The following is a 26,281-nucleotide window of genomic DNA, read 5'->3' on the forward strand; positions in this document are numbered from 1 at the left end:
ACGCTCAGTGTCACACCAAGGAAGTTCGGTCTGTGAGCGCCCAGAGGAGGGAGCAACCCCTTTGCTGCCCCCGGGGTTAGGGAAGGCTCCTCAGACCAATGTCTTGGATCTGGATTTTGAAGGAAGGGCACTCCAGTTAGAGGGGACAGCACATGCAAAGGTTTTGAGGTAGGAAGTGCTTCTTCAGAGGTCAGAGGCAGCTCGGGTTTGGCAGTTTGGCGGCGTTGGCCCAATCAGTACTGAGGAGCAGGTCCCAAGACAGACCCACGCTTCTCATGGCAGCCTGAGCTTCCTGAATGCCCATTTCGCAGGTGAAGTAGCTGAGGCTCTGCTAGAGTAGGACTGAGAATCCAGAGCCTCTGCGCCACGCTGCCTCACAGCCAAAAGGAACGCCGAGGGGAGACGCGGGGACCGGGTCGGGGACACAGCAGGAAGGGGATGGTGGGGCGGCCTGCGGAGGCCAATGCGAGGCCGGAACCCTCCGTCCGGGATCCCTGGCGCGGCGGACGATCGAGGCCGAGCCACGCGCACAGGGCATGCCGGGAGCCGCGCCGGGGAAGTGCGGGCCGGGAGGGGCTGCGGCCGGGGACCCGCGCGCGCTGGAGCGGGTACAGCGCGCCCGCACTTCGCGGGGAATGCTTCTCGAAAGACTAGGAGCTCGCTGCACAGACGGGCCCTCAGAGTCACTAGGCCTCCAAAGCTCGCCCAGAGGTGAGGGCGCTCCGGAGTGCGCCACCGTCCGGAAGTGCGGCGCCGTCGGTGTACGGCTCGCCGGGAAATGTAGTCCCTCGGGGGCGGCCCGGGGCGGTGGCCGCACGTCCCGCGGACCCGGTGGCCCATCGGGCGTGGACCCGGCATGGCGGGGCCGGGTGGCTCGGGCGGCCCGATCGGGACCGGGGCCCTGGCCGGTGGCGCGCGGTCCAAGGTGGCCCCGAGCGTGGACTTTGACCACAGCTGCTCGGACAGTGTCGAGTACCTGACGCTCAACTTCGGGCCCTTTGAGACAGTGCATCGTTGGCGGCGCCTCCCGCCTTGCGACGAGTTCGTGGGGGCCCGGTACGGCGGGGCGTGGGGGTCCTGGGGAGGGGGTGTCTGAGGAGGTCCCAGGCGGGGCGCTGGGGCGAGGCCGGGCCGCCGTGTCCCGGAGCGGGACCCGGTAATGGCGGGGCGGGGGGGTTGTCCACGGCAGGGGAGGGGCTTCCGAGGGAGTCCCGGAGCGGGGTGGCCCCGGGCAGGGTACTAGAGTTAAGTTGTGTTTGTGGGTCTCGAGCTGGGGCCCCAGGTGCTCGGTAGGGGGGTGGGAGTGTCAGGGGTCCCCACATGCAGAGTCCTTTGGGGGTACTGGTGGAATTCAGGAGTCTCCATCGATCTTGGCAGTTGAGAGGTGTTATCCGACTTCTGTGGGAGCCTCAGTGCCAAGTCTCATTCCTTGGGTGCCCCCAGGAGGGTCCTAGCCTGACCGCCACCCACCCCTCTCTTTCCAGGCGCAGCAAGCACACAGTGGTGGCCTATAAAGATGCCATCTATGTATTTGGTGGAGACAATGGGTGAGTCTGGATTGAGGAGGGAGAAGCACAGTGGTGGGGACTGGGTCTCTGCAGCTCCACTGCCATCTCTCCAGATATTAGCTAAGCACTCGGCCTCAACTTCCAAATCAGTGAGGCTCCCTCAGCACTGCAGCACACTCAGGACATGGAAATATCCCTCTTGTTCTGAGTGAGTGGACACAGCCTTGAAAGAAACACATTTGCCATGGCTGCCACCCCTGCCAGGCACTTCTTCCCTGCGCCTCCCTCTGGGCCTCATCCACATGCTCACATGGCAGTTGAGAAGGTTTGGAGGATACAGATTTATTTCCTTCCCCCATTTTTCACTTTTGTAAGGGTTTTCCCACATTTTGCTGTACATTCCCAGCAAACAGCTTTTCCTGATAGCACATCTCCATCCCACGAACAGTTCCCAGTGGCTGGTTTCCTTTGGTGAAATAATGGCCGAGGTGAACCCTTGGTTTGTGCAGCCGCATCCTTCTGGAGTGTTTTTCCCAGGAGCTGGACCACCCCAGAGGGAAAGAGCTGTCTTAGCGAGGGCGGGACCACATCAAGTGCAGGGTGCGGGCACAGCAGGCAGGCTTGTTCTGCACCAGGAGGCAGGGTCTGGTCTGGTCCGGTCTGGTCAGGGAAGCCTTCCTGGGGGGCTGATGACCTGAAAGATGAGTAGGAGTGAGCCAGGCAAAAGAGGAAGAGTGTCCCGAGCAGAGGAGTCAGTATGGGCAACCACCCAGCAGTAGGACAGTGTAGAACTGTGCTGCCCGGCATCCACTGGGCTTCTGTCCCTCATCCACCCCTTCATGTGCTCAGGAGAGGCTAGGGATGCCCACCAGGGCTCTGGAAGGTTGGGAGCCTGCTTGATGTGGGGCTGAAGTTGGGCTCCTGGACAGACAGGGCTCAGTTCAGGTTACAGCTTTGTGGTTTGGGGCAGGTGGCTTAAAGCCACCAACTGCACCCTGGTCTCCTCTGTAGAAGGGGGTGGGCCTCTGCCCTGCTTTTGCAGGGTGCTCCTGAGGGTCAGTGAGCATAGGGCTGTGAGAGGCTGAGGACAGAGGTGTCCCTGTGCTGAGGGTGTGGTGTTGGCACACAACTCATCCTGCCCTTGAGTCCTGTCCCTGCCTCTCAACCATAGGCTCTGGCTTGTAGCCCAGGCAGGGCTGGCCTCTGATTGGTGCTGCAGCCATGGTCCTGCAGGATTCCCTGGAGGAGCTGACCTGGGGCTGACAGAGTGGGCAAGCCCCCACGGGGACCTTCAGACTGGATAGAAGGGTCTCTTGGGCGTGGCCCCTGGCTTCCAGCCTGTCTTCCTCAGTCTCTCTTCCCATGTGCAGCCAGCTAGAGTGTGTTCCTTCTTGAGTCATAACCCTGGGATGGTTCCCTCTGAGTAAAAATGCAAGCCCTCCTGGCAGTTTGTGAGGCCCTGCCCGCGTCTGCACCCACAGCTCCCCTGCCTCTGTCTGTGCTGCACTGGGTGACACCTCTGCCTTGCGGTGTTCTGATTGCACCAAGCATCCTCCTGGTTAGCCCCTCTCGCTGGCTGTTCCCTGCTTCCCACCCTTCCTGCCCCTCCTCTAAATCTCCTGTGAATGAGGCATTCCCCCACCCCTTGGACTAACCGGACCAGCCAGCAGCGCCCCCTCCCCTTCTGCACCTCTTACTGGCTCCATTGGCCCCCAGGCACACAGATGTTTCATTTCTGTCTCCTCAGCCAGGGCTGGACCTGTATTCCAGCACCCAGACAATTCAATAAATGTTTGTCACTTGAAGAAATAAAATGAGGAAGAGGCATCCGCCCACAGATGTTTACTGCAGCCTTAATGAGAATCCCCTGAACCAGAAAAGGCCTGGTGTCCAGCGCAGGGCAGCGGGTGGGGACATCCCCCTGGAGTGTTCTGTAGCAGGTGGAGTTTGAGTGACAACTGTGTAGTGAGAAGCAGAAACATTTTCTGTACAATGTGACACTAAGAAACAGGATAGGAATTTGTCTCATTCTAGTTGCAACTTTGTACAGACTGGCTACAAAGGTGCTCATGTAGCTGGCGGGGGGGTACAAATGAGAAAGGGGAGGGACTACAGTCATGCCTCTACTTCCCAGCCCCAGCCCCCTGGCTCCGTGGCCTCAGGCAGGCCCTTTGGTCTCCCAGGCTGTTTCCTGAAGGCGGAGGCTAAATGAGGAGGCTGGGGTGCTGGGCTCCTGTTGGGTGGACGCCCTTCTCTCTCTTACTGATAAGGGCTGGTGGTAACGTGCGGGTCTTTTTTTTTTTAATTAATTTATTTTCGGATGCGTTGGGTCTTCGTTGCTGTGTGTGGATTTTCTCTAATTGTGGCTAGCGGGGGCTACTCTTCGTTGTGGTGCACGGGCTTCTCATTGTGGTGGCTTCTCTTGTTGTGGAGCACGGACTCTAGGCGCACAGGCTCAGTAGTTGTGGTGCACGGGCTTAGTTGCTCCGCGGCATGTGGGATCTTCCTGGCCCAGGGCTCGAACCGTGCCCCCTGCATTGGCAGGCGGATTCTTAACCACTGCACCACCAGGGACGCCCCAACGTGCGGGTCTTGTTAGGTGGTGGGATGGCCAGTGGATTTGCTTTCTGCTTTATTGTATCTTTTTTTTTTTAATTTATTTTTATTTTTGGCTGCGTTGGGTCTTGGTTGCTGTGCGCGGGCTTTTCTCTAGTTGCGGCGAGTGGAGGCTACTCTTCGGTGCAGTGCACGGGCTTCTCGTTGGGTGGCTTCTCTTGTTGCAGAGCACGGGCTTTAGGCGCACGGGCTTCAGTAGTTGTGGTCGTTGGGCTCAGTAGTTGTGGCTCGTAGGCTCTAGAGCGCAGGCTCAGTAGTTGTGGCACACGGGCTTAGTTGCTTCGCGGCATGTGGGATCTTCCCGGACCAGGGCTTGAACCCGTGTCCCCTGCGTTGGCAGGCGGATTCTTACCCACTGTGCCACCAGGGAAGCCCTGCTTTATTGTATCTTTAATGTAGTTATTACATTAGCTTTGCAATAAAGAGGTGGCAGGAAGAGAGAGAAGGCAAGGGACCTCCTCTGACATGTGAGCCAGCGTCTGCGTCGTATGCCGCAGCCTCGGAGAAGGGGTGCTGCAGCCCACAAGTGGGCGTTTGGGTGGGGATTCTGGAACAGGGGGTGAGGCGTGAGGAGCCTGGGATCATGCTTAAGTCCTGACCCCAGGCAGGCTGGTTCTGAACCAGCTGGGGAGCTTCCTTTGGGGTCACCTCTCTGGTCCCTCTGGCATCAGCTGGTTGCCTGGCCCTGGCTGAGTCCCCCAAACAGCTGCCCCCACCCCCGGGCACAGTGTCGATCTCCCGGGTCCCTGGCTGTCTTTCAGGAAGACGATGCTCAACGACCTCCTTCGTTTCGACGTGAAGGACTGCTCCTGGTGCAGGTGGGTGTCCCCAGTTCCAGCCCTGTTTTTCTCTAGACACGGAGCACCACTGGGGCCTGACTGCCAGCCAGGTCCTGCTCATGGAGAGCTAGAGAAGCTTCGAGGAGGAGATGACAGCGCCCAGGACTGCTCTTAGTGATCCCCTCTATTTCCTGGCTTTATTTTCTGGTCTGTAGCTGAGATTGGTTTTTCTGGATCCTGTTACTTAAGGGGATCTATTTGATCCAGCTGTGGGTCCTTCGATTCTGCCTCAGGAGAGCTCTTCAGTCACCAGGCCTGTCTCCTGGAGCCGACAGGGGGACCATGGGCTGATGGGGCGTTCCAGGATGGTCTCTGCTGCTGCAGGGTGCCGCCCAGGGGCTGGCAGCAGCGGCTCCCCTGCCCTCCCTGCCCTGTGGGGCCCATCCTCTGGCAGGAGACCCCACACAGGCAGTGGGCAGCCTGTAGGTCCTGGCTTCCCTTCCCAGCTGTGTGGCCTCGGGCATGACACCTGCCATCTCTGAGCACTGCACATTTGTGCCCATCTGCTCCAGTCCAGCCCCCACTGGGAGCAGCTCACAGCTGAGGAGAGAAAAAGATCCCAGGATTAGGAGGTGCTGGGCTTCCTCCTGAGCTATGCCAGCTCCTTGTGCAGGAGCCCCTCGGCACCAGGCTCAGCAGCAGCTCTGGGCGCTGCTCTCTGGGTTGGGGTCTCACTGCCCCGCTTCGACAGAGGAGGATGTCCACGCCCAGTACTCACAGTTGCTGAATGTGGCCCAACAGGTGGCATCACCCCTTGCCCAGACACCCGGGTGGTGCTGTATTGCTTTGGAAGTTTGTGTGTTATTTCTCTCACACTTGATTGTAAAATGTGTCCAAGAGTTACAGATTAATTTAAAAATCACTCTCAAGACTTTATAATTCTTTGTTAAAAATTGCTTAAGTATAAAACTCTGAAAAGGAGCAGCCCCAGGAAAGCAGTATAAACCGTTTTTTTTTTTTTTTTTTTATAAACCGGTTTTTAATTCAATAAATAAGATGTGTGGACCACCCATGCTGCAGAATATGGTGCAGCTGTGGGGATGCAGGTGTGGATGGTTCCAGAGTAGCAAGGACATCTACCACATGATCCATTTAAAACAATTACTCAGACGCATAAATATGCCTGGGAAAGGTGGTGGGGAGGCATGCTCAAGGTGTGGATGGTGGTTTCTGGCAAAGGAATTATACATATGTTTCAGTGCTGTTTTTTGGGGTTTTCTTTATTGGCAATATTTTAAGGTTTCTATAACGAGACAGGTATTACCCTCAAAATACAAAAGCAAAAAGAAGTTTGGGGGTGAGGGGGGCTGCCCCCTGCCGACACCCACTGCCCCTTCTTTCCCACCAGGGCCTTCACCACTGGGACCCCTCCTGCTCCCCGCTACCACCACTCGGCCGTCGTCTATGGCAGCAGCATGTTCGTCTTTGGTGAGCGGCCCTCCTCCCATCAAGCCTCGACCATGTGCTGTGCTTGGCCAGCCTCTCTGTGTACTGTCCTCTGAGTTCCTGGGCTGGGTTGAGGCCCTCTCATGGGCCCCTTTCCCTGACCGTCCTGATCTCCTGGGGGTGGAACTGTCTGCCTCTGTGGCCAGGCTGGTGTCCCCCAACCAGGGGCAGGACACAGGGTTCTGCTCCTCTGTCACCAGAGCCTCGAGCAGGGGCAGGCAGGCAGGATGTGCCCCCGAGGGTCAGAGGGGTCCCAGAGTACATTTTAACTGAGGCTAGATCCTGCCCCAACCCCCTGGGTTTGATGACTGAGTTGCTGCCTTTGGATGTGATGGCTTCTCACTCCCTTTACAGGGGGCTACACTGGGGACATTTATTCCAATTCTAACTTGAAGAATAAAAATGACCTCTTTGAGTACAAGTTTGCAACTGGCCAGTGGACGGAGTGGAAAATTGAAGGACGGTGAGAGACTTTGCTGAGACCTTTGGCGTTGTGCAGGCTGCCGTGCTGGGTCTCGGGGGGCAGCGGGCCTGGATCAGCTCTGTAGAATTACAGATGATGGGCGTTAACTGCCAGTCGCTCCTGTCTGCGCCTCCCCCGGCTCTTAGATACCCTCCTTCCAGAGGGTAGAAGGGACAAGTGTACTGTGGATGGCACTTCTCTGGCCCTGTTTTGCACGCACCCCCTTGATATTGGGTGGGAGCTGGGAAAGGGCTCTGTGCCCTTGAACATGTGAATCCTTGTCCAGCTGCCCCAGCCTCATGAGTTCAGCCTCTGCCACTGTCCCTTATTCCCAGTGGCCCAGCTGGAGTCCCCAGAGCTCCGGTCACCAGGTGTGGGCACGGCAGCCCCAGGGCCCAGCGGCGGCAGCACTCGTAGGCTGTGGCCCTGGCCTCATGGGGCCATGAGGCTCAGATCTGCACGGGGCAGCCTCCCTGCTCACCCCCTCCTCCTGCCCCAGGTTGCCAGTCGCTAGGTCAGCCCATGGCGCCACAGTGTACAGTGACAAGCTGTGGATCTTTGCTGGCTATGACGGCAACGCCAGGTAGGTGGCAGCCCGGAAGTGCACCAAGGCACAGAGCAGCCTTCCTGCGCTAGGGAGGGGGGATTCGAGCTGGGGGTTTCTCAGGAGGGTGGTTGTGTAGACAGGGCTGGGAGAACAGGAAGATGGGCAGGACGAGGGCCACTGAGTGGAGCCCCTGCCCAACCCTCACAGGGGACAGAAGTTCTGGCACCCCTGAAGCCCCCTGGGGCGACTGAGGGGGTGGCGAGCCCACCCATGTCTGTGCAGCTGGCCGAGGATGTGCTGGCTCCACAGCCCCGAGGCCATAGCTGGGTGTCATCAGAGCCAGGGGTCGGGTGGTGGCCCCTCGAATGGCTGGGGTGAGGATACTCGGGCCCACGGTGAGCAGTGACCTGAGTGAGCAGGAGGGTGGCAGCGGCAGGGCTCAGACCCGGCCCGCCTCCCCATGGAGGGCAACAGAGGTGCCTGCCTGTGTCATGGGCCCTTTCCTCCTTGTTGTAGAACATTGGCTTTGCTGTATTTTTCTGATTACAAAAACAGCACACGATCATTCCCCAGGAATTCAGCGTTACCGAAGCCCCAAGTGCTGCAGGGTTAGTGGTGGCTTCTGTGAGGGCCTCTCCTGGCTCCAGGGGGCCCGGCCCAGCAGGGATTCAGTGCAGCCGAAGCCCCCACCCCGAGGCCGCTCCATAGTCCCCTGGTCAGAATCCCCCTTGGTGCGTTGTCTTCCTGGAGCCTTCCCTCCTGGCTGGGCCCAGGCCCACCCTGACTGCCAGCCCAGCTGTGGGGTCCCGACCCCTCTGTCCTAATGCAGGTTGAACGACATGTGGACCATCGGCCTCCAGGACCGGGATCTAACGTGCTGGGAGGAGGTGAGGGGCTGGGGCCGGGGAGGCCGCTTTGTTCCTGGCCTCGCCAGGCCCTCCTGACATCCGGCCCAGCCCTCTCACTGTCCCCGCGGTGGTTACCCAATGACTACGGGCTCCGAGCCTGTGACTGGTGCAGTTTGGGGCTGATCCACCCTTCTCTGAACACAGTGGGGGCGGCTACTGTCGGGGTCCTGGGCAGTGTGTCTAACCACTGCCCTGTCTCACCTGTAGTGAAGGCTTCAGCCCCAACTGTTCAAAACTGGGCCCATTCATATGGGGGCTTTAAGCTGTTCCACAAAAATGGACCCATGACCCCTCACTCACGGAAGGTTCAGGAGTGAATGTAGCCCTAGCTCAGCGGGTCGGCCCCGGACCAGGAGAAGGGCTCATGGCTTCCCCAACCACGCAGGTGGCCCAGAGCGGCGAGATCCCGCCCTCCTGCTGCAACTTCCCAGCAGCCGTCTGCAGGGACAGGATGTTTGTCTTCTCAGGCCAGAGCGGGGCCAAGATAACGAACAATCTCTTCCAGTTCGAGTTCAAGAACAAGACGTGAGTGCCCTGCTGGTGGGGCCCCCATTAGCACACCACACCAGTGCCCGGGGCTGCCTGTGTGGGCTCCACACACAGCCAGCACCTTGGGAGCGGGGCCGTGAGGGCCCTTACGCAGCCTGGACCTGAGACCCCGCAGGCCCCTCAGGGGGTGGCTGCAGCCCAGCATCCTGGGGCCTAGGCGGCCTCCCTCCTTGTCCCAGTGTGAAGACAGCCAGCCACCCCTTCCAGCAGCTGCCTCCCCGGGCAGGTGCCACCCTCCTGCCCTGCCCCTGCTGCCTGCTCTATGTTGGGGGACGAGGGTGAGACAGGACCCCATGATGGGCTGCGAGGAGCCAGGCAGGGCTGGTGCCAGGATGAAATGGGGTGGGGGGCTCAGAGCCCAGGTGGAGGCTGCAGGGGAGCACGAACCCCCACCCCATCGCTGGTTCACATGCAGCGTGAACACACATCACAGGTGGACACGCATCCCCACCGAGCACCTGCTCCGGGGCTCTCCGCCGCCCCCGCAGCGGCGCTACGGGCACACCATGGTGGCCTTTGACCGCCACCTTTACGTGTTTGGGGGCGCAGCTGACAACACACTCCCCAACGAGCTGCACTGCTACGATGTGGACTTCCAGACCTGGGAGGTCATTCAGCCCAGCTCGGACAGTGAGGTGAGTGCTGCTGGTCCACAGATGGGCGGGCCCAGGGCCAGGGGCTCCAGACAGCCAGCAGGAGCAAGGCTGGGACACCTGGGGCCCTCAGTCCTGGACATTGCCTTGGCCCGACCCCGGCCTGGGCCCCTCTGGCCTGTTCTCCATCTTACCACCTATGGGCTAACACTTCATAGCCCAGCATTGGCGCTGTGCTGGGGATGTTCTTCCGGGATGCATGCCTTGACCGCAGCCAGGCTCCCATCTCGGCCGTGCTGGGAGCACCCTCATCCTGTCACTTTCCCCCCACACTGTCCCCACAGCACCCATCCCCACCCCAGGCGGGGACAGCAGCGGTCTCTGGCCACCTGTCCGGCCCTTGCTGAGGGGCCATGCACCTGCCCGTCTCCCCCAGGTCAGTGGAGCCGAAATGCCCGAGCGAGCATCTGCTTCCGAGGAGGCACCTGCCCTGGGCTCCGAGGAGCGGGGCGGCTGCAAGAAGTCCCGGGATGTGTTTGGCCTGGACTTTGGCAGCACCACCACCAGGCAGCCCACCCTGCCAGCCTCAGAGGTGAGGGCCGGCACCCTCATGCCCACCCCTCACGCCCTGAAGCTGGTTCTGTGCTGAAGAGGCCAAGGCTCAGGGCTTACACAGCACGTGAGGCGAGGCCGGGAGCCCATGGCCTGCTGGACGGGCTACATGGGTGCAGCACATGACACCCAGCACCCTCTGCCACCTGGTGGGGCCACAGGGCCTGTCCAGTCTGTGGGCCCACACAGGCCCCGCCTCCCCCCGCCTCCCCGCATGGTTGTGCGGGGGGGTTGGGGGTCCTGCCCTGTGGCCCCTCCTTCCAGGCCACCGGTGCCCTCCTTGCTTAGAGCCTGGCCGCGGCCAGGCCTCAGCCAGCTCTGCTTCTGGAGACCCCGCCCTGTCCCTTCCCCTCCAGCTGCCCAGCGGAAGGCTCTTCCACGCGGCTGCCGTGATCTCCGACGCCATGTACATCTTCGGAGGCACCGTGGACAACAATATCCGCAGCGGGGAGATGTACAGGTTCCAGGTGGGGCAGCCCGCGCTGCCGGCCTGAGGCGGAAACTGGAAACCGAGCCCCTGGGGGGCGGGGCTTTGCGGGGGCGGGGCTTGTCTGGCGCCAGAGCCGAGGCTGTACCTGGTGGGCCGGCAACCCCTCTGACGGGTCGGGCGGTTGGGCCCGGGTACTCTGGAACCTGAGTGCGGGAGGGGCCGGGCGGACCCCCGCAGAGCCTGTGGGGGGCTGGCTGGGCGGACCTGTCCAGCAGCGTGGTCTCTGCCTGCAGTTCTCCTGTTACCCCAAGTGCACGCTGCACGAGGACTATGGGCGGCTGTGGGAGAGCCGCCAGTTCTGCGACGTGGAGTTCGTGCTGGGTGAGGTGGGTTGCCCTTCTGTGCCCGCTGGCGGCCCCCGCCCCCAGGGTGAGTGTCCCCCGCCCTCCACCAAGGTGTCCCTCTTCCGGCAGAAGGAAGAATGCGTGCAGGGCCACGTGGCCATCGTCACGGCACGCAGCCGCTGGCTCCGCAGGAAGATCGTGCAGGCGCGGGAGCGGCTGACCCAGGTGAGGGCCGCCCGCCGCCTGGGCAGAGGCTTCCGTGGGGTGTTCTTGAGCGCCCCTTCCTCTGCCCACAGAAGCTGGAGGAGGAGGCGGCCCCGGCACTCAGGGAGGGCCCTGCTGGGGCCGCGGGTGGGGCCCAGCCACCCCTGCTGCGTGTGGCTATCCGCGAGGCCGAGGCACGGCCCTTCGAGGTGCTCATGCAGTTCCTCTACACAGACAAGATCAAGTACCCGCGGAAAGGTCGGCCTGCGCCGCGGGCGGGAGGGAACGGGATGGGGTGTGGCCACCCTGGCAGGGGGTGGCCGGGGTCTCCGAGGCTTCACCCCACCTGTGGCTGAGCCACCTCGTTGCGGAGGGAGCCCGGGCGCCCCCCCCCCAACGCCCCGCCAGAGGCTCAGGGGTTCTTGGGCACAGGCCACGTGGAGGATGTGCTGCTCATCATGGACGTGTACAAGCTGGCACTGGGCTTCCAGCTGTGCCGCCTAGAGCAATTGTGTCGTCAGTACATCGAGGCCTCCGTGGACCTGCAGAACGTGCTGGTCGTGTGTGAGAGCGCTGCCCGGCTGCAACTGGGCCAGCTCAAGGTGCGGGGTGGGGTCCGTGGCAGCCTGTGCCCCCTCCCCACCTGCTGTGGTAGGTCCGGTGAGGCCTGACCCAGTGGCCTGCGGCCTATCTGTCCAGGAGCACTGCCTGAACTTCGTGGTGAAGGAGTCCCACTTCAACCAGGTGATCATGATGAAGGAGTTTGAGCGCCTCTCATCTCCTCTGATCGTGGAGATTGTGCGGCGGAAGCAGCAGCCGCCTCCCCGCGCCCCCTCGGACCAGCCCGTGGACATCGGTAGGGACCCACCTGGTCCCCGAGAGTGGTGGACTGGGCATAGCCACCTTGGGCACAGGGTCCTACCGCAGGTGGCTCAGGCTCGGGCAAGGCAGAGACCTGCTCAGCGGGCTGGGTGCCAGGGTGACATCTCCCAGGACCATTCCTGGGAGAACATGGGCCCTGTCCAGCGAGTGCTGCCCTGACTGGGACGCCAGGCATGAGGGTCTGCAGCGAGCAACGAGCTGAGGCTCCCACGATTAGTTGCCCAGCTTCTCTTCTAGGTGGGCCCACATCTGGGCCTGGTGAGGGGTGGGCACAGCCCTCAGACGCTTGGTGCCTCCCTGTCCCATCCCCACCCAGCCAGGAAGGGACCTCACAGACTCCTTTACCCTCTGGCCCTGGGGCCTGTGCTGCCTCGGCCATGGGCTCCAGGTGACACAGCTGAGGGGGCGCCAGCACTGGGGCAGGAGAGCGCTCAGGGGGCCGAGTCCGGGAGAAGGTCAGACTCTGGGGGGACAGAACCTCAAGGGCCAGAGTAAGGCCTCTGATCTGGGGGTTTCGTTCAGGGGGGCAACACGGGCAGATGCACAGGAGGTGGTGCCCTGGGGTCCTGCATCCTGAGTCAGAAGCCGCCCTCTGGCTCAGGCCCCCTCTACACCCCCAGGCACGTCTCTGATCCAGGACATGAAGGCATACCTGGAGGGGGCGGGCGCGGAGTTCTGTGACATCACGCTGCTGCTGGATGGGCACCCGCGGCCAGCCCACAAGGCCATTCTGGCAGCCCGCTCCAGGTGGGTGGGGTGTGTCTCGCGGGCGGATGGGTGGGTGGGCAGCTGGGCACTGGCTGACTTGCTAAGGGCCTGCCCACCGTCTGCAGCTACTTTGAGGCCATGTTCCGGTCCTTCATGCCCGAGGACGGCCAGGTGAACATCTCCATTGGGGAGATGGTGCCCAGCAGGCAGGCCTTCGAGTCCATGCTGCGCTACATCTACTACGGCGAGGTCAACATGCCACCCGAGGACTCGCTGCATCCTCACCTCTGGGGCTCCCGGGTCATTCCCAGGACAGCTTTGGGCCCTGCTGGCTTGGCCTGGCCAAGCGATTTCCTGAGGACTTCTTAGTGTCCAGTCTCTTCTGGGTTCTCTGGAACAGTCGGTTGGCTGGCTCAGAGAGGTTTGCAGTCAGGAGAGACGGGTGGGTTCAGAGGAAGGGGTCATGGCTCCGTGTGGGGTGATTCCTGGCCAGGTCATGTCTGTGGGGGTCTGAACATGGGAGGTCAGGATGCCCTTCAGGGCTCTGTGAGGCCATGGATGTTTCAGCAGATGGGCATGTGGGTACTTTCCTGGGGAGAGGAACCTGTGGTTTTCTTTGGATCCTGAATGGAGCTTTGGACACCTGAGTGGTTCAAAGCCCATGTAGAGGCTCTGCCTGGATGGGAGCCCGGCTGTTGTGGTGGGTGGGCCCCCCTTGACCTGAGCAAGAGGCAGCAGCCCTGGTTCAGGGCTTCTCCGTCCCTGGTGGCTCCCCAGGGGGAAGAGGGCAGCTGGGTGGGAGGAAGGCTTTCTTGGCCCACAGCTCCTTAACCAGCCCTCAGCTACCTGTTCGCGGCGCCCTACTACTACGGCTTTTACAACAACCGGCTGCAAGCGTACTGCAAGCAGAACCTGGAGATGAATGTGACGGTGCAGAATGTGCTGCAGGTAGCTGCCCTGGCCCTGGGCCTCTGTGCCTGCGCGGTGTATGGGGCAGGGGCAGTGCCTCAGGGAACCTGCCGTTCCAGATTCTGGAGGCAGCAGACAAGACGCAGGCGCTGGACATGAAGCGGCACTGCCTCCACATCATCGTGCACCAGTTCACCAAGGTCAGGGCCCTCCCACCCAGTGCGCTGCCTGCCCCGTCTGCAGGACATACTCCCCTTGGCGGTGGCCTGGGCCAGGTGGGAGGGGCCCTGGCCGCCTTGTGCAGCAGTGGGTTCTGGGGATAACCGGGCAGAGCTGTCCACCCACTGGCTGATCCTTACCCCGTACTCGTTGGTCAAGTCCCCAGAAGACTCCTCGGCCACCTGGCCCTGGCAAGAACACGGCTCCATCCTTTTGGCCTTTGGTTGCCTCCGCAGGTCTCCAAGCTGCCCACACTGCGCTCGCTGAGCCAGCAGCTACTGCTGGACATCATCGACTCCCTGGCCTCCCACATCTCAGACAAGCAGTGCGCAGAGCTGGGTGCCGACATATGAGGGCCCACATGGTGCTGCCCGCCCTGCCTCGCCCACTGCAAAGACTGTGCTGGCCACGTTCGGGCCTGTGGCCGAGGGGTCGTGTGCCCAGGGCCTCCGAAGGGAGCTGAGTGGGGGACTCCAAATGCCTCATCTCACTGCTGAGGACACAGGTCCCACAGGAAGCAGACGGTGAAGCGGGATCCTGGCTGGCACCCTCTCCCAGGGTGGAGGTGTGGGTGGGAAGCCAGGGCTTAGTGGTGAGGACACTGCAGGAGGAGGCAGGGGCCTGGCCAGGGCCCAGTGAGGGAGATGAGCCCACCAGGGAGCTGGCTTTGGGCCCCCTACACAGCAGGGACCCAGCATGGCTTGTGCATCCAGCCACTGGGTCATGTTGCCAAGACCCCTCAATGTGGGGGCTGCACAGCACCCCCAGACCCTCATCAAGGTTGGTGTAAGGGTTTCCTCCTGCCACCCAGAACTTGGGTAGATGGAGTCCAACTCCAGGTGAATTTTGAGGTGTGAAGGGCCCTAAGGTCAGCTCCCAGCCTGCAGGGTCAGCCACTGCGGACTGGGCCAGACATCCAGAGGGGCTGTGGGATCCCACCCACCTGTGTGCGTGGGGGCCCTGGGCTGCTCCAGAGAGAAGTCAGAGATGCCCCAGGCCCGCATCTGTCCCTAAGTATTTATTGTCATAGGCTTGCCTCCATTAAAGCCACAGCAGTCCTACCTGCACCCAAACCTCACTGCGCAGTCCCCACCGGTGGCTCCAGCCCTCCATCCTCCTGGAGCTGAAGCTGGGCCATGTGGCCCGATGGCTCAGGATAAGCCAGTCTTGCCTGGTTCTGTTCATGCCAGCAGCTCTCCACCCCCACCCAGGGTGCCCCAGTCACATAGTTGGAGGGCTGGTGGGAGGAATGCAGGCCAGCCTCTGGCCCCTCCCCACCTGAGGGGAGCCCTGGGGGCCCGGAGCTGGCTCTCCTGGCTCCTGGGCTGCCCTGTAGGCTCCTGCCTGCACTGAGAAACTGAGGACAGGCCACTGAGTCCTTCCCTGTCCCGACAGAAGGTGCCAAGTCCACCCCAGTGGGGAAGGCACCATTCTGCTCCTCTTCTGGGAACAAGAACCCTTCTGCCCTGGTTGCCAGGAAGCCACTTTGGGGGAAACACAGTCTCTCTCTTCTGAGCCTTAGAGCTTGTTTCCTGCCTCTAGTTGTGCCCCACGTAAACGCAGCATCTGCCACTCCTCAGGCCTTGCTGAGAAGCCCCAGGTGGACATTCTTAGGCAAGGGGTGCTCACCTGTAGGCCCAGCAAGCTAGGAAATGGCCTGTGCAAGGTGCACCTCGGCCGGCCCGCAGGCTTGGGAACCACCTGTGACCTTGCCCTCTGTGTCTGCCTCCTGTAATGTCCATTTGACTGTGCGTAACGTGAATAAACGAAGTTTCACTCCAAGGGCCCCAAAAAGCAAACCACACAACACAGTGTGGCCTTTTCCAGGACTAGAAAGGATTCAGCGGTGCTCTTGGGGCTGCTGTGGCTGAGGCCCAGCAGGGAGGTCAAGTGTGTGGTTAAGTGCCTCACACACGGAGCTGCTGATCACAGATGCAGGGAGGCCTGCCACGTTCCAGGTGAACTGAAGGAAAATGAGGACAGAGGTGACACCAGGACTGCTGCCCAAGTGCCTGGCCCTCTGCTCCCCACACGCCTCATCCCAGACCTCTGGGGATCAGAATGGTCACTGTGGGGCCCTCACTACTTGCCAAGCATAGCAACCTCAGGTCAGTAATTGCCTTTCTTGTCCGTTTTTCAGATGGGACAGGCCTGGTGGTGAGTGGGGGGCTGACCAGCAGCTGGAGCTCATGCCAGGTCTGACTGCTGGGCAGATTGGATCTGGGGAGGGAAGCCTGTTGTTTCCCTGAAAAAGAACTGAGCCTGGCCTGGGTTTCATGGGTGTCTTCAGAGACCAGCTGGCTAAGTCAAGGCTGTTTCAGGTACCAAGGAAAGGGTGCCCAGTATTGCCCCCGAACCTCTACTCACACGATCCCTCAGAGAGCCCTGTACAGTACACAGACACAGAGCTATATAGTGAGGGCTTTCTGCTCTCCACAGCCAAGGGCTTGGACTACAGGGCCTGAGCCCTTCGGGTGCTACAGCCAATCTGGGGAAACGGGCCTGGTACCCAGGGGAAGGGCCCCAGCCCCCAGCTGAGCCAGAGAGCAGCGCTTCTTTCTAGAATCCACTTTATTATGGCATCTAGCAGGGCTGGTGGACGCAGCTCAGATCAGATCCTCTCAAGGTGGATACTGAGGGAGAAAGAGGCTGAGGCCCTGCCGGGCGGCCCTCACTCAGGCCATGCTGCTGCTCAGCTGCATGGCAAAGTCCTGCACGTGCTCCTTCAGAGTCTGGCGGGCATCGGCCTGTGCCCGTTTTTCCCGTGCCCGCTCCTGCTGCAGCTTGGTCAGCCGCAGCCGCAGCCGCTGCTCCCGCCGCTTGCAGGCCTGCAGCTGGCGCTGGGCCTTGTCCAGGGCATCGAGTGCAGCCTCAGCCCGCCGCTTCCAGAGCAGGGCGCTGCCCACCTGGTAGCTGTGCTCATTCTGGATGTAGGCTCCAGCGGGCGGAGGGAGGCGCAGCATGTAGGCTGAGGGTGAGATGGGCCTCGGCTCCAGCGGAGACGGCTGTCGCTCTGGCTCCCGCTCAGGTGAAGGCTGGGTGCTGCAGCCTGCTTCATCTGCCTGGGCACCCAGGGGCCCCAGGAGGTCTGAGAAGGGGCTGCTGAGGCCAGGCTCCAGCCTCCCGGTGGGGGAGGCAGGCAAGGCGGCAGGTGCTGAGGCCTCTTCCACAGGAAAGCAGGTGATGTCAGCAGGTGGAGGTGGACAAAATGGAGTTGTGGGCCCTCGGCCCTCAGAGCAGCTGGGGGGAAGAGAGAGAGACTGACAGGCCAGGCTCAGGGCTCGCCGACCCCATTTCACCAGGTCATCTAACCCCCATCCCTGAACCCACTCCACGGGCTCAGAACCCGGTCCAGCAAGGCTGCTGTCAGGCACCCTAAAGCCCAGTCCCTCAGACCTGGGGTGCAGTGGGGCACCTCCCCCTCCGCTGCAGCACGTACCGCTTCCTGCATCGCCGGAGCCGGCTGACGTCAGGGGGGCTAGGGGGGTAACTGTGCCCCTTGGTCTTGGTTGTTCGGCGCAACTTGGAAAAAGACTCAAATATCGTCGGAACTGCTCCCTCCTTCAGCCTGTGATACCCACTGCGAGGGAGAGCGGTCTGGATGAGGTGGAACAAATCCCTGCCGCCCCAGCCGACCCGCAGGGCATGGAGCCAGCAGGCCCTCCAGCACTCCAGCAAGCTGCTGGGTTAGCTCTGTGGGAGGTGGGCGGCACCCTGCCAACAATGAGTCTGGGGAATGCCAAGTTAAGGCCCCCACCAATCTCTTCCGTGCAAAACTCCTCAGAGTTAAAGAGTGTGGACAGGCTCCACCAGAACAGGGTAGCCCAGCCAAAAGAACTGATTCCGTTTGTGCACTTGTAGGGAGGGCTGGGGTTGCAGGGAGTGCGCTCTGGCACAGTGATCCCTAGGGGAGTGGGTCTCACTGCCCAGGTCTGTCGGGAGAGGAAGCTGAGCTTCCCAGCTGGAGAAACCAGGGCTGCTGCTCCGGGGACCTCCCCACCGGCCGGCTGCCACCCCACTGCCCAGGCCCTGCCCACTGCCAGCTGCCAGGAGGCTCACCTGATTCCCACCAGTTCAAAGCAGTTCTCCTCGAAGTGCTTGGAGCAGAAGTAGATGTACTCGGACGCCGGGTCCCACAGGCCCTGGCCGCTGGGGTCCAGCCGCTGGCAGTTGGCCAGCCACAAGCCCCGCCTTGGATTGTCCTTCTTGGGGAGCCTGCGGGGCCACAAGCCCGTGAGCCCGACGGGAAAGGCCGGCCCCGCTCATGCCGCCCCCAGACCTCGCGCTGACACTGCCTGCGCACAGACAAGGAAGCTGAGGCCTCCAGAAGAAAAGAGACTCGCTGAACATCATCACGTAGGTGAGACTCGAAGCAGCTGGCCCGGGCAGGCGGACCGCCCCTCCTCCCCCACCCAGCCTCCCACTCAAGCCCCGCCCCGACCACAGAAGCGCGTGCGCAGTGGCTCCGCGAGGCGGCAGGACGGGCGCATGCGTAGGGGACCCTCCGCGCGCCGGCGCGCACGCGCGCTAACCTGTGGAAAGAGATGCCGCGGTTGCGCGTCTCGCGCGTGTCCCGTGTGCAGCAGCCGGCGGCGGAGCAGTGACGCGGCATCTGGGGAAGAGGCGGGAGCTCGGTCGCGGGCGGCCGTCGGGGCCCGGAGGGGCTTCGCGCCCCAGGCTGCCACCCCGCTGCAAGCGGCCCCCGAGTGGCGGGTCTTCCCCGGCTCGATCTCGCCCGAACCCCGTCCCAGCCTGTTCTCCAGACTCCCGCTTGCGGCACTCACGGTCTCGCCATTGCTGCGCCGCCGAAGTATCGCGAGGTTTGGCTCGCGGCGGAAGTCAATACCATAGAAACGCGGAAGTGCGCGGCGTTCGCCGAGAGGCGGGTCCCGGAAACTGCAGAGCGAGCCCGGGGAGTGGTCGCGGGGATCTCCCACGCCGCCCGGGTCGGGAAACGCCTACGACGGGAACGAGCCCGGCGGTGCTGGCGCGCACGCTTCCTGCGGGAGAGGTTCCTCTTCTGGGCCGGGCGGGAGGTTCCGGGACAGTTCCTCCGGGGGTGGGGCGCGGGAGTGGGTTCGTGCGGGGCGGGGCAAACGCGGCTGGCCCGCGACTCTGACGACGAGAACCAGCCCACTTCCGGCCCCCGAGGAGCGCCTTGGCCGGCGCGAAGGACTCCAGTTGTTTAGGCGGAGAGCGCTTCCCGGTTCTCCGCCCCTCACTCTGAAGCCTTTTTCGGGGGGTAACGCGGCAGTTGACTGCTCTGTGTAGCGAGACACACGTACGGACCTGCTGCATCTTTTCTGTTCGGGAGGAACATAGTTTCCCTAGAAATTCACTTGGAAAAGGAAAGTATCTGGCGTGGGAATTTGGTCGAAGTGCAGCACAGGGCAGACTATGCTCAATACAGAAACTTTAATAGGTAAACACATCTGTAATGTGACAGTCGGGGGACAGGGGGCCTATAGCCGCGCCCTCGCATTCAGTACTCTTCCCCTTCCTCGGCCTCTGCTTCCACCGAGTCCACGCCCACCTCTTCGTAATCTTTCTCCAGCGCTGCCAGGTCCTCCCGGGCCTCCGAGAACTCGCCCTCCTCCATGCCCTCCCCCACGTACCAGTGCACAAAGGCGCGCTTGGCGTACATGAGGTCGAACTTGTGGTCCAGGCGGGCCCAGGCCTCGGCGACGGCCGTGGTGTTGCTCAGCATGCACACGGCCCGCTGCACCTTGGCCAGGTCTCCCCCTGGGACCACCGTGGGGGGCTGGTAGTTGATGCCCACCTGCCAGAGAAGGGGAACATGGTGAAGTTTATTTATTTATTTAATTTATTTATTTTTCATGGTGAAGTTTATACTGTGGCCTCAGAAATTGTAGGTAGGTTGTTTTTTGTGGAGTTTTTTGCGGTACGCGGGCCTCTCACTGCTGTGGCCTCTCCCGTTGCGGAGCACAGGCTCCGGACGCGCAGGCTCAGCGGCCATGGCTCACGGGCCCAGCCGCTCCGCGGCATGTGGGATCTTCCCGGACCGGGGCACGAACCCGTGTCCCCTGCATCGGCAGGCGGACTCTCAACCACTGCGCCACCAGGGAAGCCCTGTAGGTTATTTTTAAAAACGGGGGTCGTGGACCCAGTTTAAATTATGCCCTGTAGGAATTGGTACTTTGTTTTGTACCAATATATGCCAACATCTAATATCCGTTGACTTCATATTTTCACTTTGTGAAGCGCCATCTGAAATGGCAAAACTGGAAACAAATGTCCTTTGTGGAAACTAGTTAAATTATCATACACTCCCTACAGTAGAACACTATATGATCATAGAAAAGAATGAGAAATCTGTCCCGGCATATAAATATGTCCAAGGTATACTTGGTAAAAAGAAAAGCAACTTTAATTCGATTTATGCTTAAAAATACCTGTAGAGTATTAAACACCAGCTAGAGTCTTTGACAGCTCAGGGAATACCATGCTGGAGGAGGACAAACAACGGGGAGAGGGCTGATGCTGTGACCCCCTCCCTGCCCTAGTGAGCAGCTAGCAGTCAGCAGCAGCTGGACACAGCCAGTCTCCAGAAGAGCTGGGATGAGCAGGGGGAAGGGCACAGGGGGTTCTGACTTGATAGAGGGGTGCTCTCACACAGCGCTAAGGTCAGGCCAGCCAGCCCCTCCAAGTGGGAGTGCTGCCAGCTTCCGTTTCTCTTTGGCATGAGTGGAGTCTGTCACCTACCTTTAAAGAATGTTCTTTGCCCATGTCGCTGGCCCCTTTCTGTCAACGTCACCCGTATAACAAGAGGTGTAATGTGAATATGCACAGACTATCTCTTGAGGGACAAAGCTCTGGAAGGGGAAGAGGACTTCAGCTTTTCAGCCTTCTAAGTCATTTTAATATTTTGCCACATACACACATTTATAATGAAAAAACTAAACATAAACATGGGAAAGACTCCTTGACAATAGTGCACCCCTGAGGAAATGGTTATTAAAGAACGTATGGTGAAATCACACTCAGACTGACAAAAAGGAACTTAGAGCAATGAGAATTCAACGTGCTCCATCTGAGGGAGAACTATCCTCTGTGGGGACAGAAGCTGTGACTTCCTGTACCTCCCCACAAGACCGGCCTCCCCACTGGCTCACAGAGACTCAGCCAGGAGGGAAAGCCTGGGCAGAGGGCACATCACCCCCCAAAGTGCCACCCAGCTGCGGCTGCCTTGGATGTCCTTGCCTTCCGAAGGTCATGGTGAGGTGACTGAAAGGAGAAGTCAAGAATGGAAGGTTTCAACCCCCACCTATAACCTCTGAGGTCTGCAAACCTCTTATGGAAGGTGTAATGAATATTTCCAGATTGGTGAAACCTGTTATAGACTTTACTCTTCTGTGAGTCACTTTGCATCTGTCGGTCTTACACCCTCGGAGATGGTCAGTGCCAGGGTGTCTTGAAGTGGGGCTGACAGAGGCCAGGTGGGTGCAACAACTTGTCTGTCGTCAGAGGCAAGCTCTGGACTTTCCAAATGGCAATAGGATGACACACATATTGCTTCTACTTCTCTTCATTTTCAATCTGCAATGACCCTGGAACGTGCAACTCCCCAAAACACCTCAGGAACTCATCAGGGCTCACGAGTGCAGGATCTAGCACTTTTTCTAATGTGGAAGATCAATTGTGAACAAGGACGTTTAATGAAGAAGAGAGGGCAGAGTTAAGGATCCCAGGCGTGGCGAGGCACTTAGCCTGGTGATCACAATAGGTCTAACATGTTACTTGGCTTCCAGATACAGGTTGCTTTTCTCTGGGTAGACGTTTCATCGTGACACTAAACACGGTTGAAGGAGCCACCTAATTATCAGTGTGATTTTGTGTGCGAGGCAGTGTTCCGAGTCTGGTTTGGAGTAACAGCAGTGAACCACCCTTGGCCCCACAGAAAACACTGCATAATGAATTTAAAATTCTGTCTACAAAAACATAAATGTTACCTAAAATGCAGCGACAACTGGTGACTGAAGTAATGTGAAATCTAAAAACCATGATTTCTAATACAAAATGATACCATAGACCCTGACAGGCTTCTTGAGCAAGAGTGGGAAAATGTGGAGGACAGACATGCTGCAGTCAGACGTCCCTGAAAGCTCCCTCCATTGCTCGCTGCCCCTGAGGCTGTTAGATACTAAAAGCTGTCTCAGCCTCAGTCTCTAAACTGTAAGATAGTAGTAGTAGTAGCCCATGAGTGTTACAGGTTGGTTGTAAGAAATAAGGGTACGTAAAGTCCTTGCTAAAGATCAAGGCACCTAGCAAATTAATTACTAAACTTGTTCTCCCTGCAGTGCAGCTGCCCTGGAACAGGGTACCCTCCACAAAGGGGCAGCACCCCGTCCCAGGATCTGCCGCAGGCGGAAGGTAAATACGCGCTACCGCCCAGCCTACCTTGAACCCAGTCGGGCACCAGTCCACAAACTGGATGGTGCGCTTGGTCTTGATGGTGGCGATGGCCGCATTGACGTCTTTGGGGACCACGTCCCCCCTGTACAGCATGCAGCAGGCCATGTACTTGCCGTGGCGAGGGTCACACTTGACCATCTGGTTGGCCGGCTCGAAGCAGGCGTTGGTGATCTCGGCCACGGACAGCTGCTCATGGTAGGCCTTCTCGGCCGAGATGACTGGGGCGTACGTGGCCAGGGGGAAGTGGATGCGGGGGTAGGGCACCAGGTTGGTCTGGAACTCCGTCAGGTCCACGTTGAGGGCGCCGTCAAAGCGCAGGGAGGCCGTGATGGAGGACACGATCTGCCCGATCAGACGGTTAAGGTTGGTGTACGTGGGCCGCTCGATGTCCAGGTTGCGCCGGCAGATGTCATAGATGGCCTCGTTGTCCACCATGAAGGCACAGTCCGAGTGCTCCAGGGTCGTGTGCGTGGTCAGGATGGAGTTGTAGGGCTCCACCACAGCTGTAGACACCTGGGGGGCTGGGTAGATGGCGAACTCCAGCTTGGACTTCTTGCCATAGTCCACCGAGAGCCGCTCCATGAGCAGAGACGCAAAGCCCGAGCCGGTGCCGCCCCCGAAGCTGTGGAAGATGAGGAAGCCCTGCAGGCCCGTGCACAGGTCCGCCTGCGGGAGAGCAGAGGCCATGAGGCCACGCCCGCATGAGCCGTGCCACCACCCCCACGGGCCCCCACAGGCCCCGGTCACGGCACACTCTTCCTCTGCAGGTTCACTATACGGGTTCAACCCATCCACAGGGAACACGCATCACACTTAGCAGTTACAGACGTGGACGCACTGCGGCCACACCGGAAAGGAAGACCCTGCACTCATGGTTCTGCTGGGTTTTGCCAAAGTGATGTCCCGGGGAGATCCCGGGCCTCCCCTCCTGTCCAGGAGGCCTTCCCAGGGCCCTTCTCACCAGTTTGCGGATCCGGTCCAGGACCAGATCGACGATCTCCTTGCCGATGGTGTAATGGCCTCTGGCGTAGTTATTGGCCGCGTCCTCCTTCCCGGTGATCAGCTGCTCCGGGTGGAAGAGCTGCCTGTAGGTCCCCGTGCGCACTTCATCTGCAGAGAGGACAGCGTGCCCGAGACTCTAAGGACGGTCGCTGACTCACCGGGATGGCCAGGTCTGGGGAAACCTTCAATTGTACAGGCACGTGCTGTGCCTTGCAGGCCAGCAGCGTCAGCGTCTCACAGAAAAGGTCTCCGTGTGATACACATGCCTCATCTGCTGTTTATGGCTCCGGGAAGGTCCAGTCAACCCGAGGAACAAATGCCAGTGTGGCCAGTTCCCAAAGGCGAGGGAATGCTCACACCGCACAGGCGGTTCTGCGCGTGCATGTTTTGTTCACACCCACAGCTACACCCGGGGTGTTGCTGAAATGGCCCTGACATACTAGACATCAGCGTGACTTTTGCCGGGCGCCCTCTGTGGCCTGGGTCTCACGGGCTCCAAGGTGACATTCTGTTCTCTCCTGGGTGGCCGCCACTGAAAGGTGCTCTCTCCTGGCAGCTCCCCTTGGAAACTACCTCGGGCTTCTGATCTGGAGGAACCCAGCAAAGGTTCTGTGCTTCCCCTTCTAAGTCTAAGGGTACCTACCGACCACGGTGGGCTCCAGGTCCACGAACACGGCTCTGGGCACATGCTTGCCAGCCCCAGTCTCACTGAAGAACGTGTTGAACGAGTCATCCCCACCGCCGATGGTTTTGTCGCTTGGCATCTGGCCGTCGGGCTGAATTCCATGTTCAAGGCAGTAGAGCTCCCAGCAGGCATTGCCGATCTGGACCCCCGCCTGTCCCACGTGGATAGAGATGCACTCACGCTGGGAACCAGAATATACATGTGAGGCCCCTTGTCTTGAAGGCAGCCATTACTGTGTGGCAGGCAAAATATAATTAAATGTTTGTATGTGCTTCAGAGTGTCTGGGGCTTTCTCATTCCCTATTTTCTTTTCCAGGAGGCTTATGTGACCCTTTTATCCCTGTGAAAACTGGCTTGCCCTGAACCACTCTAGCTGATAGTGAATGCCAGAATTAGCCCCAGAACCTAAGTGTTTGCTACTATACAAAAATTCGGTTATTTAAAATTTTGCAAGCCGTATTTCAATAATAAACTCCATGTTATGGCTAGTCACAGTAATTCTCTGAAGAATATAGCAGTTTTTATTGTGTTCTGACCAAATGATAAGGTTAAGTGGTAATTGAGTTGGGAAAGGAAAAGTGGACTGGGACAGAGGCCACCATGGCCCAAGCATGGGTGGTCACTGTGTGTGTTTCATCTGCCCCTCTAAGTCTAGCCTCTGTTCTCTGTCCAGCTCTGTGCTCAAGGAGGCTGACCCATGTGGACTGTGCCCCCTGGCTTTTGGTTGCTTTAGCCAATGTCAGGCACCAGCAAGAGCTGGAGGTTAGAGGAAGGTGTGGTCGGGGTGCTTGACCCTCGCTCCCTCCCTGCCGGGCTGCCTTGGGTCGCTTGAGTTCCTGTACAAGGGCACAGAGTGTCAGCAGTCAGCGCTTGTCATAAACCTACCCTCTGAGCTTCTCATAAGCACTCCATCCCCTCACCTCTTCCAGCCTAGGAGTTAATGGCTCCCAGATGGCACAAGTGCTGGGATATTGCACTGTCCTTTGGTGGTTTCCTTAAACCCTGCGCGTATCTTTATAAATAGTATCTTCTTAAAGATTGTCCTGTGAGTATCTGTTTTGAATGTACCGTTTCTTTCCTGCCGGGAATTTAACTCTAGTCCCTAATCACATGTCTGATTTTAGACACATCATCCTTACAAATACACAGAGGTGATCACATGAAATTTGAGGTGTGCCACCCACACTAAATTCTGACTTACATACAGTCCTCAGAACTTGAAGTCCTGTTTTCTATTATACAAGCACCAAATCTCAGAGCAGGAGAGACCAGTTTGATGCAGCAATCCCCGAACATCATCCCAGAGGGAAGCATTCGGTTTGGGAAAGATCTCCAATGACAACGAAATCACTCCCCCAGAGGAGGACTCCATCGGCACCCCGGAAGTCCTTTGAAATCCACCCAACCGCACCATTTTCTGGTTTTTTTTTTTTTTTTTTTTTTTTTTCCGTACGCGGGCCTCTCATCGCCGTGGCCTCTCCCGTTGCGGAGCACAGGCTCCAGACGCGCAGCCCCAGCGGCCACGGCCCACGGGCCCAGCCGCCCCGCTGCATGCGGGATCCTCCCGGACCGGGGCACAAACCTGCGTCCCCTGCATCGGCAGGCGGACTCTCAACCACTGCGCCAACAGGGAAGCCCAACCGCACCATTTTCAAATGCACACTATTCGCTTTGAATCCAGATCCACTGTATTTCACAGGATGCCTGTTGTGTCCTTCTACTCTCTCAGCCCCAGTGTGATCAGAGCCAGCTCTGTGATCCGAAGAAATACCCCAATGTCTTCATTTACAAAATGCGGCTGGGGAGCTCCATGGTTTGTAAGGCCACGTCCATCTGACTGTCTAAGAGTGAAAGGAATTGCAGTGCTCGGGGATGTCATTCCTCGCTGTCAACAGAAAGCGAGCGCACTGCCGACCTTGCCTGGATTGCTGAAGTTTGTTTATATTTCTGTACTCGGCTCTATTTCCTCTCTGAAAGTTTCTCCAGACCAAGTCCTGTGTCCCCTTCTCAGCAGATGACCTCCTTCCCCAGCACGGCCCCCCGCCACCCCCGGAGGCCGGCCCTGCCCGCTGTGCCCACTGTCCATGCACCGGGCAGCCCGACCACTGCAGCCTGGACTGCCCGCCTCCCCTAAGCCCAGAGACAACGTGCCGAGGCGAGCTGACTGCCGCGGCTCTCGGACTCGGACGTTGTTACTCGTGGGAACTGTGGCTCCACGGCCGAGAACGCCGCCTTCGCAGTTTCTCCTTTTCAGCCTCTGCTCTGGCCGCGCGATCGGGGAGCGGACGCCCACACGAGGCTCTTCGGGCATCCTTTCAGACCCGGCCCCCACCCATCTGCCCGGGACACGGCCTCCAGGCCTCCCGCCCGCCCGGCTGTACCAT

At 59.7% G+C, this 26,281-nt stretch overlaps 3 protein-coding genes across 5 annotated transcripts; 1 reads left to right on the top strand and 2 right to left on the bottom strand.

The window, feature by feature from the left end:
• Positions 1–553: 553 nt before the first annotated feature.
• Positions 554–15,559, top strand: LZTR1 (leucine zipper like post translational regulator 1). 2 transcript variants are annotated; one of them, XM_027088640.1, is made up of 21 exons: positions 554–1,056; positions 1,485–1,547; positions 4,886–4,942; positions 6,312–6,391; positions 6,764–6,872; positions 7,372–7,455; positions 8,249–8,306; positions 8,713–8,852; positions 9,292–9,511; positions 9,906–10,061; positions 10,438–10,548; positions 10,805–10,897; positions 10,985–11,080; positions 11,152–11,317; positions 11,492–11,661; positions 11,759–11,915; positions 12,562–12,688; positions 12,775–12,924; positions 13,492–13,597; positions 13,678–13,758; positions 14,014–15,559. In XM_027088640.1, the coding sequence occupies exons 1-21, from the start codon at positions 857–859 to the stop codon at positions 14,128–14,130; spliced, it is 2,541 nt and encodes an 846-aa protein (XP_026944441.1). In that variant the 5' UTR covers positions 554–856; the 3' UTR covers positions 14,131–15,559. The 2 variants fall into 2 exon arrangements, with proteins under 2 accessions (XP_026944441.1, XP_026944442.1); XM_027088641.1 differs by having other exon boundaries at positions 560–1,056; positions 9,310–9,511.
• A 771-nt stretch (positions 15,560–16,330) lies between these two features.
• On the bottom strand, positions 16,331–18,806 carry THAP7 (THAP domain containing 7). 2 transcript variants are annotated; one of them, XM_027088654.1, is made up of 5 exons: positions 18,562–18,806; positions 18,310–18,389; positions 17,837–17,992; positions 17,217–17,357; positions 16,331–17,017 (listed from the first exon to the last, which is right to left on the bottom strand). In XM_027088654.1, exons 2-5 carry the CDS (start codon positions 18,387–18,389, stop codon positions 16,453–16,455), a joined length of 942 nt encoding a protein of 313 aa, XP_026944455.1. In that variant the 5' UTR covers positions 18,562–18,806; the 3' UTR covers positions 16,331–16,452. The 2 variants fall into 2 exon arrangements, with proteins under 2 accessions (XP_026944455.1, XP_026944457.1); XM_027088656.1 differs by lacking the exons at positions 17,217–17,357; positions 18,562–18,806 and having other exon boundaries at positions 18,310–18,543.
• A 368-nt stretch (positions 18,807–19,174) lies between these two features.
• Positions 19,175–25,401, bottom strand: LOC113610475 (tubulin alpha-3 chain-like). Its single transcript, XM_027088652.1, has 4 exons — positions 23,856–25,401; positions 23,172–23,320; positions 22,196–22,876; positions 19,175–19,556 (listed from the first exon to the last, which is right to left on the bottom strand). Exons 1-4 carry the CDS (start codon positions 23,974–23,976, stop codon positions 19,260–19,262), a joined length of 1,248 nt encoding a protein of 415 aa, XP_026944453.1. The 5' UTR covers positions 23,977–25,401; the 3' UTR covers positions 19,175–19,259.
• Between the last annotated feature and the right edge of the window lie 880 nt (positions 25,402–26,281).

The sequence above is a fragment of the Aethalodelphis obliquidens genome, unplaced genomic scaffold, assembly GCF_003676395.1.
Source record: "Aethalodelphis obliquidens isolate GAN/ISIS:26980383/991018 unplaced genomic scaffold, ASM367639v1 scaffold63, whole genome shotgun sequence".
Taxonomy (NCBI): domain Eukaryota; kingdom Metazoa; phylum Chordata; class Mammalia; order Artiodactyla; family Delphinidae; genus Aethalodelphis; species Aethalodelphis obliquidens.

Coding starts and splice junctions, on each gene's coding strand:
- THAP7 (XM_027088654.1), bottom strand. CDS start 18,389: ATGCCGCGTCACTGCTCCGCCGCCGGCTGCTGCACACGGGACACGCGC. Junction 17,993..18,309: donor CGCGGCATCTCTTTCCACAG/GTTAGCGCGCGT, acceptor GTGGCCCCGCAG/GCTCCCCAAGAAGGACAATC. Junction 17,018..17,216: donor CTCCGGCGATGCAGGAAGCG/GTACGTGCTGCA, acceptor TCTTCCCCCCAG/CTGCTCTGAGGGCCGAGGGC.
- LZTR1 (XM_027088640.1), top strand. CDS start 857: ATGGCGGGGCCGGGTGGCTCGGGCGGCCCGATCGGGACCGGGGCCCTG. Junction 1,548..4,885: donor GTATTTGGTGGAGACAATGG/GTGAGTCTGGAT, acceptor GCTGTCTTTCAG/GAAGACGATGCTCAACGACC. Junction 11,318..11,491: donor GATCAAGTACCCGCGGAAAG/GTCGGCCTGCGC, acceptor TCTTGGGCACAG/GCCACGTGGAGGATGTGCTG.
- LOC113610475 (XM_027088652.1), bottom strand. CDS start 23,976: ATGCCAAGCGACAAAACCATCGGCGGTGGGGATGACTCGTTCAACACG. Junction 23,321..23,855: donor CCTGGAGCCCACCGTGGTCG/GTAGGTACCCTT, acceptor TCCTCTCTGCAG/ATGAAGTGCGCACGGGGACC. Junction 22,877..23,171: donor TGGACCGGATCCGCAAACTG/GTGAGAAGGGCC, acceptor GCTCTCCCGCAG/GCGGACCTGTGCACGGGCCT.